The 17,310-nt window shown below is 38.9% G+C and overlaps 1 protein-coding gene across 1 annotated transcript; it reads left to right on the forward strand.

Moving 5' to 3' along the window:
* The first annotated feature begins 4,564 nt into the window (after nt 1-4,564).
* Nucleotides 4,565-6,146, forward strand: LOC117965586 (erythroblast NAD(P)(+)--arginine ADP-ribosyltransferase-like). The gene is made up of 2 exons (XM_059007921.1): nt 4,565-4,579; nt 5,469-6,146. Exons 1-2 carry the CDS (start codon nt 4,565-4,567, stop codon nt 6,144-6,146), a joined length of 693 nt encoding a protein of 230 aa, XP_058863904.1.
* The last annotated feature ends 11,164 nt before the right edge of the window (nt 6,147-17,310 follow it).

A 17,310-nucleotide genomic window follows, 5' to 3' on the forward strand; every position in this document is an offset into this window, starting at 1 on the left:
CTCTCAATAGGCCTAATAAAAAAAAAAAACAAAAAAAAACTGTAAATTCTAAACACATCGGCTCATATTTAGCCATTCTAGAAACCATTAGCAGCACTCAGCGCCAATACAACCCAAAATAGGGTTTCAAAACCCCTAATTATATCTCAAAATACAGTCAACTACTTAACCCAAATCCACAGTAAACGAGACTGTCCTACCTTACGTCGCCAACAGATGTCGCAGCAGTGCACTCTTCTGTGCAATCCTGTCAATAACTCCATCTCTGTCTAGGGCCTTCAGTATCTCTTTCTCTGTAGACATTAGCATTAACCCTTCCAAGTGGTCTTGGGACAGTGTTTCTCAGTCTATTCTTGACAAACGTCAGAGTGGAGAAACAACTTTCACATGCTACTTGCGTTACTGACAAAGTCAGGAGGAATTTGTAGCCCAAACCAATTACATCAGTCAATAAATTGTATCGGGATATAATCAAATAGCAACACATGGCACAGTTTTTGCATGAAGTGCAGTTTTGTTCTCTATCTCCAGCTCTTCTTCACATGCTCCACTGTTTCCATCCTCCTCAGGCATCTCACTTGTTGTTCTTACCCTGTATCCATCCCAAGCTGACATCTTCAGTCTGTCCCACTGTGTTAGGGTGATAACAAAAAAATGTGTCCAGCTCTTTGGACTGAGGGCGTGTGAAGTAATCAAAGCTACCAGCCGACCCCCACCTGCATTCACTTCAAATGCCTGCATATTCTCTCTCTCTCCTTCTCTTTCCTCAGCTGTTGTTCTCTCTGCACTGGACACTGCAACAGCATCCATTCTGTCCCTCTGTCGCTCCTCAAGCTCAGCTGCATCTGCTTTAATATGCATAAATGAACAACAGCAATCAATTAAATTAATACCTTTAGCAAACTTTATTATAATTTGAAAGAATACTCACAAGAACATAGCTTGTTTGATTTATAAAATGGATAGTTCCAGTCCTGCTCTCTGATTGGTCAAAACAGCGATCCAGCCGTGCTATATTCAACCATAGGCCACTGTAAGGCCTTATCACCGTTCCATAAATTATATCTTTGCGCAACAACCTAATCAACATCGACCTCAGTATCAAACCCAATCAAATTCATGTGAACGATTGCTTTAAAATTTGGGATTTTGTTAGTGTGATACATTACATGCAATGTGAAATCTACGCTGCAAGTGTCCAGTAGGGGGCATTACTATAGCCAAATGGCATGTCATGCTATGGTTTTACAAATAAAAATTGGCTAATACCACCATCAGCTCGGCTTGCCATGATGTTGTTTCAGTTTATATCAGAGGTAACCAGCTAAATGGTGGAGAGAGAGAGAGAGAGACGCGACCTGGGAAATGTTTGAGCTAATGTTTTTTTTAGTAACCCAGCTAGCTAGCTAGCTGGCATAGGACGGCTAGTCGATTTGCTAGCGGAGCTTAGCATAGCTATACATAGCTGACTAGATCTCAAAAAGTGACTAACGTTACAAATATTGGTGTAGCCGTTTTATAAAAGCAATAAGTCACAGCCATGGCGTTATTAGGTACGAGGCGCAGCCCAGTCTTTAATCTATGTTAATGCAACCATAAACTCTACTGCTTGTACCTGCTGTGCTCGACCCTGCCACAGCGCCATCTTCTGTTCTTCAGTGGGCTCCCTAGGCTGAGGCGGCTGATTAACACGGGCATCCTGACCTCCCTCGCTCTCCCTACTACCAGCCGGCCTGCGGAACATGTCCATTATTTTTGTGCATTTTGCGGCATCTGCCTCGAGAGATCGTTGCCGTTTGTCTCTAATCTTTTCTGCCCCACCTTTGCTTTTTCTCTCCATTTTTTACACTGACACTCATCCACTAGTGATGTGCAGTTCACGAACGAGTCGTTCTTTTTGAATGACTCACTCAGGTGAACGATGGGAATCGGATCAGAGTCCCCATTGAATCGGTTCTTTTGATTCACCCCATGAACATGCTGCGTGGCGCACAGGAGTCGAGTTACCAGCCTATCAAAAGTCATGAAGTGATTCCTTACCTCTCGAGTCTGGCTGATTTGTTCATTGTAACAAGCAAACCGGGTTGTCTCTCAGATCGTTGAGTGTTATGAAACTGAAGACCGTATGTGCCATGTTGGATCCAAATTCCCGCTTACTTAGTGCAAGATAAGAACTCTGTGTGAGCCAAAATGGCATCAGTTATATCCTCCAGACCATATATCTATAATCCAGATGGTGTATGGTAAGGAGGGATGGATCTTTCAATCAAATTGGGCAAACAGCGTTTTGCTATGTGCTGAATAAATAACACGTACGAAATGCAATTGACTATTATTATTATTATTATTATTATTATTATTATTATTATTATTATTATTATTATTATGTTTTAAAGATTAAATTAAATTAGATTGATACTGATGGCTAAACAATGCTAATGGTTCAAACTGTTATGTTGTAACGATCACTCTGCACAACTGAGAAGCAGTTGCACTGTCCTCCCTAAGGAGATACTACTGGCCCTATTCCTATAGCTAAATAAGTCAGCAAGAGTGACAGACAGCAAAAGCAGGGACGTCAGAGGTGTCAATTTCACGAACAATCGGTTTATTATTGTGAACAATAATGTCAACAAATGAAAAAATGAACAAATGAATGAGATGAATAATGATAAGAAAGGAATTCAAATAATTGCAGGTAACAGGTATGAATAAAGCTGGTACAGATAAGTATGTAGGGACAAACAGAAGGCTAAACAGTATCACCAAATAGAAATGAATGTAGTGTCCGGAGGGTCTCCAATAAACCCACACTCACAAACACAACACACACAGATAAAGGCCAAGGATAAATAAATAGATACAGATGAAAAACAGTGACTTGTGGAAACAATTACATTTAACAGTCTCTATGGCAATGGTGGGAAAATGACAGGTAGGCCCAACAAGTCCAGTAATAGCAGGGTAATTGAAATCCATACAAAGTAACAAAATAACAAAAAAATACAGGAAACAAAGTATCAAATTAAAGTAGAAAAAATGTAGAAGGTTGAAAACATTGAGTACGTTGAAATTGTTGAGGCTGTCCTGTAGTGTTGAGTTGAATGGTGAACAGTTGTTTGGAAAAAATCAGGAGGATCAGGAAAAAATGGAGGCTGTCACACATAAAACAACAAACACTAAACAGACCTAGAAAAACAGCTAAACTTAAACAAGTAACAGTGAAAACAAAAAGAGCAGTTTAGACAAAGCGCAGCAACAAAAGAAAATGAACGGATGCACTGGAATTATCTAAGGATAGTAATGGATTCACTGAAATTTAAGTAGAGAAAATGCTGTAGTTTAATGGATTCCTCTGAGAAAGGGAGTCTCCCTCAGGCCTGATTAGCCAGCTTTAATACAAGAGCTGGCTACTAAGGAGCTCTGAGATTGGAGGGGTGGAAATCTGAATGAGCCAATGGGGAGAGAGGATGAACAGTGGGTGGTTGCAAGGAACTATGGGAAATGAAGTTTTAACCTGGCCAGGCTACTGACCCTAATTAAAGGGACAGGTGGGTGAGACTTACACCCACATTATGTAGCATGGGAATTGCTACAATGTTATCTCCAGGATTCTAAATATATATTATTTTTTTTGTCAAACTATATTTAATTTAATGCTTATGAACCCAGTCAACCAAATATAGATTCTCCCTAGCTTTTATGATGTGCAGTTCGTGAACGGCTCGTTCTTTCCGGTTCAAATAAACTAACGTAAACAATCTTAATGCGATCTACATTGATTGGTTTGTATCATTGAATCAGTGAATCAAATGAAAGAAATGAATCGATTCACCACTATCAATACAAGAGGTTCAAACGAAAGACGAAATCTGGCTGACCAATCACGTTCTAAGAAAATCCGGGCAAGTCCAATCAGGGAGTGGCCACTCCTCGCCCCCCTCCCCCCCTTGATATTGCGATATTGGATCTACCCAAGAGATGACTGGTGTGGTGATGTGTGCGCGCGAGAGAGAGCGAGACTGCCAAGTTAATAACAGCGTCATTCTCAGCATGTAATGGGAAGAAAAAAAAAAAATTATGAATCAAATGTAGACCAGCGGCCCACGCAGGTCCAAACAGACCGGCCCACCGGGGATTCTCCCGCACTTCCCGATGGCCAGTCCGCGCCTGATGGCTGGGAACTATTGTATCCTACACCGGAAGAAACATGCAAAGAACGTTTCCACAGGAGGAAAACGACTTGCAAATGCGCATCAGAACACACTGTGCATAAAAGCAAAGATTTAAGTAACCACCTCAGCCGTGGATTTTACACGGAGGTGAGAACAGCCGCGGTGAACACTGCTCCGTGGCAGGCTACTGTGCTCTGCGCGCGGGTTTAAACCGCCACCTCGAGTCCTCAGTGCTACAGCGGGGATTCTGTGTTTTGTTTATTTTCAACAGTGTCTCAGAAAAAGGGACTCTTTATTTTTCTTTATAAAAAATAACAAAAGTCTCTGTTTAAACCACAAAAGTTGATTATGTCTTTTTTTTCGTAACAGTTCCCCATTTTCTAAGCGCAATGAGACCTTCCAGGGTGGGCGTTACTGGGCTACACCAGACCTTTCAGGGGCTATAAGGGGGCTCATTACGGCCCTGGGTGATCCGGTATTCCCCAATACCACCCACCCTGTTGGGTCGTATTGCTTACTTATTTTATGGATCATAAAACAGGTAAAAATCGTTTTTAAAAATCCCACCCCAATTCCACAACCCAAACAGGTGAAGATAGGAACACATAAACAAATGAAACAGTAATGTAAATGACCTTTGTACATCCAACTTAAAACAGAAACGTCCAATTTAATTACATCAAAACTTTCTGGAGGGTCCCATGGTGCAGCGGCAAAAGCCACTGGGATGGCATAGGCCTAGATAAATCGCATGCCTCACAGGCACAAATCTAGACTGGGGATCTATTAACATTACTTATTATCAGACTAATACCAACAACATGAGAAATGGTACTGAAACTCAGTATTCCCCTTGATGCAATGAAAAGAGCATTAGGAACCTCTGTTACAAACTACTTTTTTAAGGCTAAAAATGCTAACAAAGACGACAGCAACACTGCATCGACTAAGACTGTGTGGGCACAAACACAATCAAAGCTCTTCCTGGGATGGCATACAGAGAACCGATGAGACGACCCTTCAAAAGAAGATGCGCCTGCTTCTGAGCCAGAATGAACTATTGTATTACCTATGATGTTTGTTAAGTTCAGTATTCAAATAAAATGTGAATTTGTATAATAATTCTTGATTAAGAAAGTCGATATTTTAGTGGCACTCCAGAACCTTCAGATTTCGTCCTACAATACTGTTTTGGATTACAATATGTGTAATTGCTCGTGCATATTATAAACAAATGGTGTTTCTTCTACTTATGTTTTTATATTTTTGTCTTTTTTTTGTTTTGTTTTTCAGACACAATGTTTTAAGGCTTCAATACCGATGGACCTCGCAGGAAATTCCCTTGACGATCAATATGTCGGTTGTAGAAAGGAAATGTTAAAAATCGTCAATAAAAAATATCTTTCATCAGAATTAAAAAAAAACCCAGACTTTAAAAACGCCTGGGACACAGCAAAAAAAACAATGAAAAAAAAAAAGCAGAAGGCATTGAAACTGGAACAAGCCATGGCAATCTATGTTTACACTATGGATGCTGTACATGACCAGTTCAATAAAGCAGTTAGAGAAGGAGGAACACATTACAAAGATTTTCCATTCAAGTCATTGCATTTTCTTTTGGCAGACGCCCTGAATACTCTGAGATCCATGAAGGGTAAATGTTATAAGGTTTTTAGAGGAGTTACTAAAAAGTCTACCGCTGTTGTAGGTGCAATTGTACGATTTGGGCAGTTTGCATCTTCCTCTGTAGACAAAAATGTAGCGAAAGAGTTTGGAACAACAACAGTGTTTGAAATACACACCTGCCTCGGCTTGCTAATTGAAGAATATTCAGATAACCCACATGAAGAAGAGGTACTTATTCCACCTTTTGAAAAATTTAAAGTGTTGAATGTCAAAGGAAATCAAATCCAACTGGAACACATTCCTGACAAGACGAGTAACTTCAACTGCTTGGGAGGTAAGCAATGATCAAGCGTGTGATTGAGTGGAAGAGCAGCCATGCTGGAAATGAACTTTTCTAGTTAAAGCAGGGCCAGGATTGGCTTTGTTTTAAAGAGATTCCGTCTCCGTCTTCTGGGATATTGCCTGTTAAGGTTCTGCTTAAGATCATTGCTATCTGACACTGTGCATTTGCATAGAGGTTTTCCGTTTGCTTAATCACGGTCAGCCCCATCGCAATGTTTAACACGCCTTTGTCAAGGGAAAGTGTGATGGAAAACAAACTGTGGAGGTATTGATAGGCCTTTGATGCCAGGGTAACCACACTTATTTCTATTTAAATCTATTACTGTGCTTGTGATTTCATTTACTACACAGTTAATGATGTAAGAAAACAATCTACTGTTCCTGTCTATTTAAACCTTCAGGCATCATGGTGTCTAGTTTATTTGTCCATTTATTTTCCTTTATTCTTCAATATTTTACATGATCTAATCTTATTTTTTTCTAAAACTGCAAGTTTTAGGTCATTCATGTTATGTTTGTTATTTGTAAAGTGCTGAACTATTGGTTCATTTACTCTCTTATTTCTCATGATTGAGAGGTGATTCTGTATTTTTATATATAATGCTGTACCTGTCACTTCGATATATTTTATTTTATTACATTTTTTGCAAACATGAGAGGTTCCTTAAGACTGAATATTTATTCTCTCTATTTGAGATTTCACTTTTATGTTTACAAATATATTTGCACACTTTACATATGCTCTTACAGGTTTTAATGTCCTTTAATGTGTCTGTCATGTAAATGTGATCCATCTTACTCTCCTCTATCTGAGCGTAATCTGCAGCTTAATAAAGCATTTGCAAACTAATAGTGAGCTATTGTTTTTCAATCGCATTTTCAAAGGCTGGCGCCTGCTTGCCAGCTCTGCTGTTTTGGTCAGTCAATTAGCATCGGGAAGAGTGAAAAAGAAAATATGGAGTTGATGTTTTGGATCAGATGGCATGGAAGTATTCTGTGAAAGCTGGCTCCCGACTGTGGTCTGTTCAGGTATTTTACAATGTATTGGACCTAGCAGCCATCAACTCCTGGGTACTTTACAAATAATGCATGGAGAATAATTTTCAAAGGAGAGAATATATTTTACAGTTAGCACAGGAACTTTGCAAGAAGCATTTGGAACAGAGGGAGACTGCCAAGCATGTACCCACAGCTGAAGCTGACAACACTGCTGAGAGCAGCGAGAGACGCCAATGCCAGGTTGGCAAGTGCAATAAAAATAAAACTTCGGGCAGCTGTGCCCTGTGCAGAAAGGCGGCGTGGAGAAGCGCATTATCTGTATTGATTGTGAACAGCCTTAGACTCAAGGTAAAGGAATACCATTTTGTCGAAAAAAAGAAAAATAAATTTAGACTTTTTTTTATAACTTCTTGTGCTGTGCGCTTCTGTAAAACGTTTTCTTCTAAGTTTATTTATCTACGTTGTTCAGTTGCTTTTGCACATCTGATAATAAACCATTTGCTGTTGAAAAGTTAAAATGTATTGCTATCGTTTTAGATTTATAAATATGTATGTTGTAATCCGACGTCTGTTCAGATGTTTATTTATTTACATTTTCTTGTTTTGATTTGTAAAATAAATGTTCATATACTGTATATATATATATATATATATATATATATATATGATTCGGTTTTTCAGATGCTTATGTAACATACTAAAAGAAAAACTAAATTACATCCGACTGTTTCTCCGTTCGTTATACTATTTACGGTGTTTTGAATACAGCCGTCAGAAAGACTGCTGCGGGGCTTCTAGGTATGAGTATATCTCCGGTCCTTCTAGTGTTGAAGACAAATCGCATTCTTTATTAGTTTGCAAATGCTTTATTAAGCTGCAGATGACACTCAGATAGAGGAGAGTGAGATGGATCACATTTACATTCATGTTTTTTTAGTGATACACAGGGGCGTGCATCAGTCTTGACCTCCCTCTACATTACCATGTTAATACAGGTGGGATTACTTCACCAGTGTTCATGCAATGCCTAGTTTATTCACATGAGCGAGAGCGGCCAAATAAGACAGGGGATAATAATAGGGAATACATTTTAAAATCTTGGTTAGCAACCCTTTAAAGGGTCCGCCAGTGATAATGTTGCTCGTGGGTTGTAAAGTCTTCCATTGCCAGTTTAATCTTATGTTAATAGCTTAAAATCTTTAGTTACTACACAGCAGTGTGCAAATTTATCAGAGAACCCCGTTGCTTCTGTAGTTTTGATTTGTTGTGCATATGAAATCAAACCACTGGAACTGAAAGCCCTGAAATATTGTCAAAACAGGCAAGTCATTGACTGTCTAATTATATTGATGACTTTAATATGCCACACATGCAATTCAATTCAAATAGGTAGAGAAAAAGAACACACAGCCACAAATGGTAAAATGAAGGAGACTTTTTAGAGGTTGTTTAAGATACCTAATTAAGCAGCCCCAAACGAATGTACAATGTGAGTGAGAGAATATAATTCTCAAGGAAGGTACACTGGCCTATACTAAAAATAATATAGAACAATTGATTAGACACCCAGCATTTTCCCAGCGTTGAGTTTTGCATCTTCAGGGAGACTTGTTAACTAATGCAACATAATCCTTCACGACAGGAGCATTTTTTCGGCACTGGAATATAAGGAAAAAAAGAACAAATTAATAGCAATATATATATTGAGAGGAACGGTAGTTCTTCGTACAAGTTAGAAAAACTTATTTGAAACTACCGAGAGTCTCTATACAGCTCAAAGAGTTTAGCTGTTTTTACCATGCTGCAGCGGCAAAACTAAATCACTTAGAATTACCATCTGTACCAGTACCAAAAGTCTGAAACTTTCCTACATCAGATGTGAAAAACAATGTACATACCTCTTATACACAATGAGATATAAGTCGTCAAACTAAGGTAAAATTCTTCTTCTTCTTCCGTCTACTTTTTAAGGGTGTGTAGCGACTATTCAAACATAAAAGCTAAATAACTGGGCATCTGCCAATCATGTGATTCCACATGTTGCTCAACGTCACAACAAACCAGGTTATGCAAGCAGTTTGATATCCACACCATATTAATTAAAAATAAATAAAGGCATAATTTATTTGGTAGAAATAAATAAATGATTTAAATAAATGCATAGAGGAATAAACACATTTAGAAATAAATATTTTAAATAAATAAATAAATGTAGAAATGAATACATGTTTATATTATAAAAGATATAAATAAATTAATAAATAGCAAGCTAGAAAACTACGTCATATTAATTGATTTGGCTGATGCATTTATCCACAGCAATTGACATTTATATACCTATATATACCTATATATATATAGGTATTGCAAGTTGCCTAAAATTAATAGCGCCTCAAAGAAAGTCACATAGGTTGAAACATTTAATGGTAGCTACTGAGTCAATCTTTACATTGTAACGTTTAAAACAATCTTTTAAAATGTAACAAACAAGGGTCATTTAAATGTGTTGGCTGAAAAAAAGTAACAAGCAGACAAAACTGATTAAAACTAAACAAGTTTGAATAACAAATTCGGCAACGTTGTCGAGTTTTGTAAACATTTAAAACTTGTATGCTATGTTCATACAGTAATTAAACGGACTGTGTTGTATAGCATTATGCTGACTTTGAAAAACAAAATGTTAAAAACAGGGTTTAGTGCAAGTTACAAAACCGTTTTTCTTTACACACACTAAATTATATATGACGCGCTCGCAAGCATGCTCTCTCTCTCTCTCTCTCACACACACACACACACACACACACTCACACGCACACACGCACTCACACTCAGGCAGAGGCTCTGAACTCTTGACCTGAGGGTCGTGGGTTCAATCCCAGGTGGGGGACACTGCTGCTGTACTAAAATAAATAACAATAATAATAATCGTGTATCTTGTTGCAGTTTCAACACTCATAGTTTGTCTTTCTTGTGTAAAAACCTGTCCATATGCAGAAACTGCTCGTGCTGCATCCACAGTTTGGTGGAATTGACAAAAAACAGCGTGCAATTTTTGCCATGTTTCGGAATCTGATTTCATACCTCAGCAAGAAATCAACAATATTTACATTTTTCACAGTAGACAGTCAAATTCGTGAAATCGTGAATTTTCCGTGGTTTTATACAACGAGACACTAGTGATCCGTTGCTTGCAGCATCTGTGGAGTAGCGGTTAGAGCACTTTGTTCTTGACTGGACGTTTGTGAGTTCAATTACATGTGGAGGACACATTGCTGCTTTATCTAGATTGGTTCAGTTAAAAACCCGACTGTATAAATGGGTAATTGTATGTCACAATTGTAAGTTGGCCTGGATAAGTGTGTCTGCGAAAAAAAAAAAAAAAAATAATAATAATATGCGTGTTTGGTTGGTACTTGGATGGGAGACTGCCTGGCAATACCAGATACTTCAAACTTTTCTTTGAAGTTTTACTTGTATTATTAACAAATAGTAGATTAAACAGCAAAAATGAGCTGATTTAATTTATTGAAATGGACCACAAAGTGTATTAATCGCTATTGAAATAATTGCATAAGAGAAGTTATAAATATATTTATTTCACGCCTCCACTCCCTGTTTTAATTGCATTTGGATCATTCCAGACACCACCTGATACGTGAGCGCAACAAACTCAGCAATGCATTGATCATTAATACATTTTAAAAACAAAACATCAAAGTCACAGCATGCATTATATTCGGGCCGGGACATTTCAATTTGATGAGAATAAGCAGAGTGTGACATTAACAGAAGTGACACATTTGACTGTATTATGGCTACGTCTGTCTTCTTTTCATACATTTACACTGTAAAACACGAGGCTGAAGTTGGCTTATTCGCCAGCTTCTTATTCGCAAGCTTAAGTGCATAAATGTATTTGTCTACGTTGAAGAAGTAACCTTGCATTTAAAGGGTTAAATCACTTTGGGCCGCCGATTTCTCTGCAGGTACCTGACAAGGGGCAACCCCTCTGCAAGCTACACCTGTAGTTAGCCCGGCCCAATGTAATTTACTGGGGCAGAACAGCGGGTACACTTCCCACATATGCCAATCACTCAGCTTCCTATTCACTCTTTATGTATCTACATTGAATAAGTACAGAAATCGGCAGCACAAAGTGATTTAACCCTTTAAATGCAAGGCTTTTTCCAGCGAAGAAGCTGTGCAATTGGTATGTTTGCCCTCTGTTCTGCCCCAGTAAACCACGATGGGCTGGGCTAGATACAGGTGTAGCTTACAGAGGGGGTGCCCCTCGCCAGGTAGCTGCAGAGAAATCAGCGGTCCAACGTGATTTAACCCGTTAAATGCAAGGCTACTTATTCAATGTAGATACATAAAGAGCAAATAAGAAGCTGAGCGATTGGCATATGTGGGAAGTGTACTTGCTGTTTTGCCCCAGTAAACCATGTTGGGCCGGGCTATATACAGGTGTATCTTGCAGAGGGGGTGCCCCTCGCTGGGTACCTGCAGAGAAATCGGTGGCCAACGTGATTTAACCTGTTAAATGCAAGGCTACTTATTCATAAAGAGCGAATAAGATGCTGAGCGATTGGCATATGTGGCATATTTACCCGCTGTTCTTCCCCAGTAAACCACGTTGGGCCGGGCTAAATATAAGTGGCCCACTGTGTCTGCTGTTTGTATTCCAACTGAGTTCTCAATTATTACACTGATCCCCCAGTTGAACTGACAATTAGTGACTTAATGCAATGTTAGAAATAATTTGAAATATCCAACTCTTTTGGCTACTTTCACAAACCCTGATCAGCACTAATCTTGGACTAGTTTACCTGAGTTAACATTAGGTAGTCCTAGATTAGTACTAATTGAGGCCTGTGCAGCCAGCCATTTCTACAAATAATTCAAATGCTCTGATTAGACATTTTATTCATTCAATTGAGGGTTCAATTCGTAATTTAAAGCTCAGTTGGAACACAAATCAGCAAACACTGGGTCCTCAGGACCAAGACTGGGAAACACTGTTTTATGTAACTTGCTTCCTATATTGGTACATACCTGTTAATTATTATGAACTACGTGATTACTGTGTTTATGTTGTTATTATATAAACTGCTTTCCTTGTATGTCACCTTGGATAAAGGCCTCTGCCAAATTCATGTTAATAAATTAACATTTGTTGTATGGGAAAGTATTTGAAGTCCATTTAGCATTTGTCACATATTTGCATTTGTATTTAGTTTGGTAGTAAATGTATCACATTTGCATTTGTATTAAACAAATTCGCAAGAACATTGACATTGCCACTGGTCTCATCAATTTCCTACTATCTGGAAAACACAAGTATGCTCAAAACCATAACCATCAAATTTAACAATGGAGTCACCCATACCTTTCAACAGTTATGCTCAAAGTTTGAAATCATGGATAGAGTCTACATTGTTCGAGAGCAGTTCCCAGTCATTGGTGCTCATGCAATCATCATTCACAAATGTCAGGGGATGACTCTAAAAACAGTTATGATGGATCGTGGTAACTCCATTTTCTCCTATGGAAAAAGTTTCGTTGCACTTTCCACAGTTACTTCCTTAAGCAGTATCCACCTTATCAACTTTGACCCCACCTGCATCTACGCATGTCAAACTGCAGTTGAAGAGTACCACCGGCTCAGAGGGATTTATTGTCCGAAGTTGAAAAGCTTGAAGGAGACTAACACGCACTAGGGACACAAGGTAAAAGATCATGCGCATTTCATTCACTGAACCATCATTAATGTTCAGGAACAGCAAAAGCCTTAGTCTTCTAAGAGAACATTGCACTTACACATCCATTCAGAGGCTTGAGCAACCCCAATTTCACCTCATGCTATGCAAATGCAACATTGCAGTGCCTTCTTCACTTGCAACCTCTGAAGGATTCATTAAAACACAGTCAACAAGAGTCTATCAGGAGCTTTGTTCACAAATAGGATCACTTGCCATCCACTGTGTCTCTAACTACTGTGGATATTAGGATAACCTTTCAATAGAGGTGAGCAGCAACATGTTGCAGAGTTTCTCACCAAATTGTCTGAAATTTGTCCTGAAGTATCTCGCATGGTTTCAGTCACAATAAGTCATGACATTCTATGTACTACATCCAACTACTGCTCATCAAACCGAGAGGTGTTGCATGTTTATCCTCTACATGTACCTGCTGGTACAGATTCCATGTGTTTGGAAGAACTCATTTATAGAAATGACAAATGGGCAATGATTCCTGGTAGCAAATGTAGGCAATGCAGAACGTCTCCAATCATGAAACGTGAACTTATTCAATCAGCAGGGAGACTGATTGCAGTCCAACTTACGCTTTGGGAAACCAAACCAGACGGGACCGTTACAAAGTGACACAATAAGGAGGCTGTGCGGTCCAGTGGTTAAAGAAAAGGGGCTTGTAACCAAGAGGTCCCCGGTTCAAATCCCACTTCAGCCACCGATGCATTGTGTGACCCTGAGCAAGTCACTTCACCTCCTTGTGCTCCGTCTTTCGGGTGAGACGTAATTGTAAGTGACTCTGCAGCTGATGCATAGTTCACACACCCTAGTCTCTGTAAGTCGCCTTGGATAAAGGCGTCTGCTAAATAAACAAATAATAAATAATAACAATGCTAAGTTTACTGCTGTGCAGAAGAGCACAATTACTGTGGACAACAGGAATTACCAATTAGATTCCATTATCATACACCAAGGACAGGATGTTACTTCAGGACACTATGTGTCTGTTCTTGCTGTGGGTGCTACTGGAAAATGGGTGCATGGAAATGAGCACTCATTGAAGTCAAACCATGGCCATCAAATGCAAAGGACATGTATATGGCCTTTAATGAAGAGATCTAATGCTTTACAAATGCCTTACATTAGCCTAAGTTCATAACACCACTATATCAAGGAGAATAATGTTTTTTTCCAGCATTAAAATGTGTTAGTATACTACCCTTTAGCACGGACATGCATATGTACCTTTTTAACCATTTATAACATTGTAGTTTTGTACCTACGTAAATATCAATATATCAATACCTACCAAAATAGACATATTGTTTTCACCACTCATGCAACTATAAGGATACAATGTTTACACTTTCAATACTGTCCAAAAGTCCCTTCTACCATTATTGTACTTTCAAATCTTTTCTCATTTCTCTTATATTACTCTACTTATTACTCTCTTGTAATGTCTGTCTGTCTATTTACCATACACATTCTCGAATATCTTTCCCTCACTTTATTCATTATTTGATGAAGTAAAAAAAGAAGTGATATCTATAACAAAAACATTGTCAATGTAAAAAAACAAGTTAGAAAAATGAAACAGTCGTTTAAAGTGGTGATATCAAACACAAAAGCCCAAGTTAGGAGAAGCAATTAGGCCAATCTTGTCAAGCATCAAGCAAATAGGCACAGTTGGAAAGGTGCTGGGGCCCAAGATTCACACAATTCTTGCTTCTAACTTGGCTTCTTTTTTTGATCGCTTCGCTCCACTTTATCGCTCCACTTGAAATGCTCTTTGTATGACTTGAAGTGACTGAGACACACACTCACACACTGAGACACACTCACACACACACTGAGACACACACACACTGAGGCACACACACACACACTGAGACACACACACTGAGGCACACACACTGAGATACACACACACTGAGACACACACACACACTGAGACACACACACACACACACACTGAGACACACTCACACACACTGAGACACACACACACTGAGACACACTCACACACACACTGAGGCACACACACACACACACACACTGAGACACACACACACACACACACTGAGGCACACTCACACACACACTGAGGCACACACACACACACACACTGAGACACACACACACACACACACTGAGACACACACACACACACACACACACACACACTGAGGCACACACACACACACTGAGGCACACACACACACACACTGAGACACACACACACACACACACACACTGAGACACACACACACTGAGACACACACACACACACACTGAGGCACACACACACACACACACACACTGAGACACACACACACACACTGAGACACACACACACACACACACACACACACTGAGACACACACACACACACTGAGACACACACACACACACACACACACTGAGGCACACTCACACACACACTGAGGCACACACACACACACACACACACACTGAGACACACACACACACACACACACACTGAGACACACACACACACACACTGAGGCACACACACACACACACACACACACACACTGAGACACACACACACACACTGAGACACACACACACACACTGAGACACACACACACTGAGGCACACTCACACACACACTGAGGCACACACACACACACACACTGAGGCACACACACACACACACACTGAGACACACACTGAGACACAGACACGTTTTTCTAACTTGTTTTTTACATTGACAATGTTTTTGTTATAGATTTTATATACAGTACTGCTACAGAAGACATCCCAATTTTGTAGAATAAAATAACTGCTATGGGACAAATGCAGCCAGGAAGCAAAAAAGAGCGAACATTCATTTTCAAACCAGGCACTTCGGAATCTCTTGAAATGAACATTCTACATGTCATAATTCTCCAGAACTTCTTTCATTTATAGAAACAGCTTGCTTACAGCACTGCTTTTTCCCTTCAGCTGAAGAAGGACTGTAGATCGAAACGTCCTGATATAGATATACTATATAGATAGATAGATAGATAGATAGATAGATAGATAGATAGATACTGTGTATTTTTAATCAATTTCTCACATTTTGTGTACCTAAATTACCTTTCTCTTTTTAATGCTGCTGCAAAACATCTTGCTTTGTGAAAGCAGCGCAGTGAACCGGAAAAAAAGAATGTGCTGCATTAAAGTCCACGTGTCCACAGTCATCTGTTTAGGAAACTCTAAATAAAAGAAGTATTCGTAGCTAGAAGGCAAGATGTACTTTCCTGTGAATAGAGGATTTGTTTTTCTTTACTTTGTAGTTTGTAAGTCCTTGTTGTTTTAAAACAGTGTTTGCTTATTTAGAGAGTATATGTTCAGAGAAAAAAAAATCAGCGATGTCAGTAGTCAGTATGTGAAAAGCATTATGAAGTGTGTGTGTGTTCATGTATCTAGAGAGAGGTATTGAGAGATATATACATATCAATGTGTGATATATGGATTGACATTTTATATATATATAACATCAATGTTTAATATATATGGATTGATATGTGATGTATATACATCAATGTTTGATATATGGATTGATAGTTGATATATATACATCAATGTGTGATATATATGGATTGATAGTTGATATATACATCAATGTTTGATATATGGATTGATAGTTGATATATATACATCAATGTTTGATATATGGATTGATAGTTGATATATATACATCAATGTTTGATATATGGATTGATAGTTGATATATATACATCAATGTTTGATACATGGATTGATAGTTGATATATATATATATATATATATATATATATATATATATATATATATATATACACACAGTGCCATCAAAAAGTATTTGCCCCGTCTGATTTTCTTCATTTTTGCACATTTTTCAAATTGTATTTGGTCAGATTTTTTTGTGGGTTGTAGTAGTATATAGAGAGAGTCTGAGAGAAAAAATGACACCAAAGTTTGGTGCTTCTTTCATTTGTTTGGTGTGCAAGGTAATCAAACATGCAATCTTCAGGTGTGAAAAAGTTATTGCCCCCCCCCCCCCCCCCCCCCCCCCACAGTTAACTCAACCCAATTAAATGGATAATTAGGGTCAGCTGTTTGAGAACTTTGGTTAACAACCAGGCCTGATTTGGGCCAGCCCTGCCCAATATAAAAACTGACTAACTTCGGCCCTTACCATCAGAGTGAAGTTGTGAGTACACAGGTTCTAGAGGGACATCATGCCACAAACAAAAGAAATTCCTGAAGACCTCCGGAAAAAAGTTGTTGATGCCTATCAGTGTGGAAAGGGTTACAAAGCCATTTCTAAGGCTCTGGAGCTCCACCGAACCACAGTCAGAGCCATATTGTCCAAATGGAGAAAGTTTGGGACAGTTGTGAATCTTCCCATGAGTGGCCGT

The sequence above is a fragment of the Acipenser ruthenus genome, chromosome 36 (genome assembly GCF_902713425.1).
Source record: "Acipenser ruthenus chromosome 36, fAciRut3.2 maternal haplotype, whole genome shotgun sequence".
Classification (NCBI taxonomy): Eukaryota; Metazoa; Chordata; class Actinopteri; order Acipenseriformes; family Acipenseridae; genus Acipenser; species Acipenser ruthenus.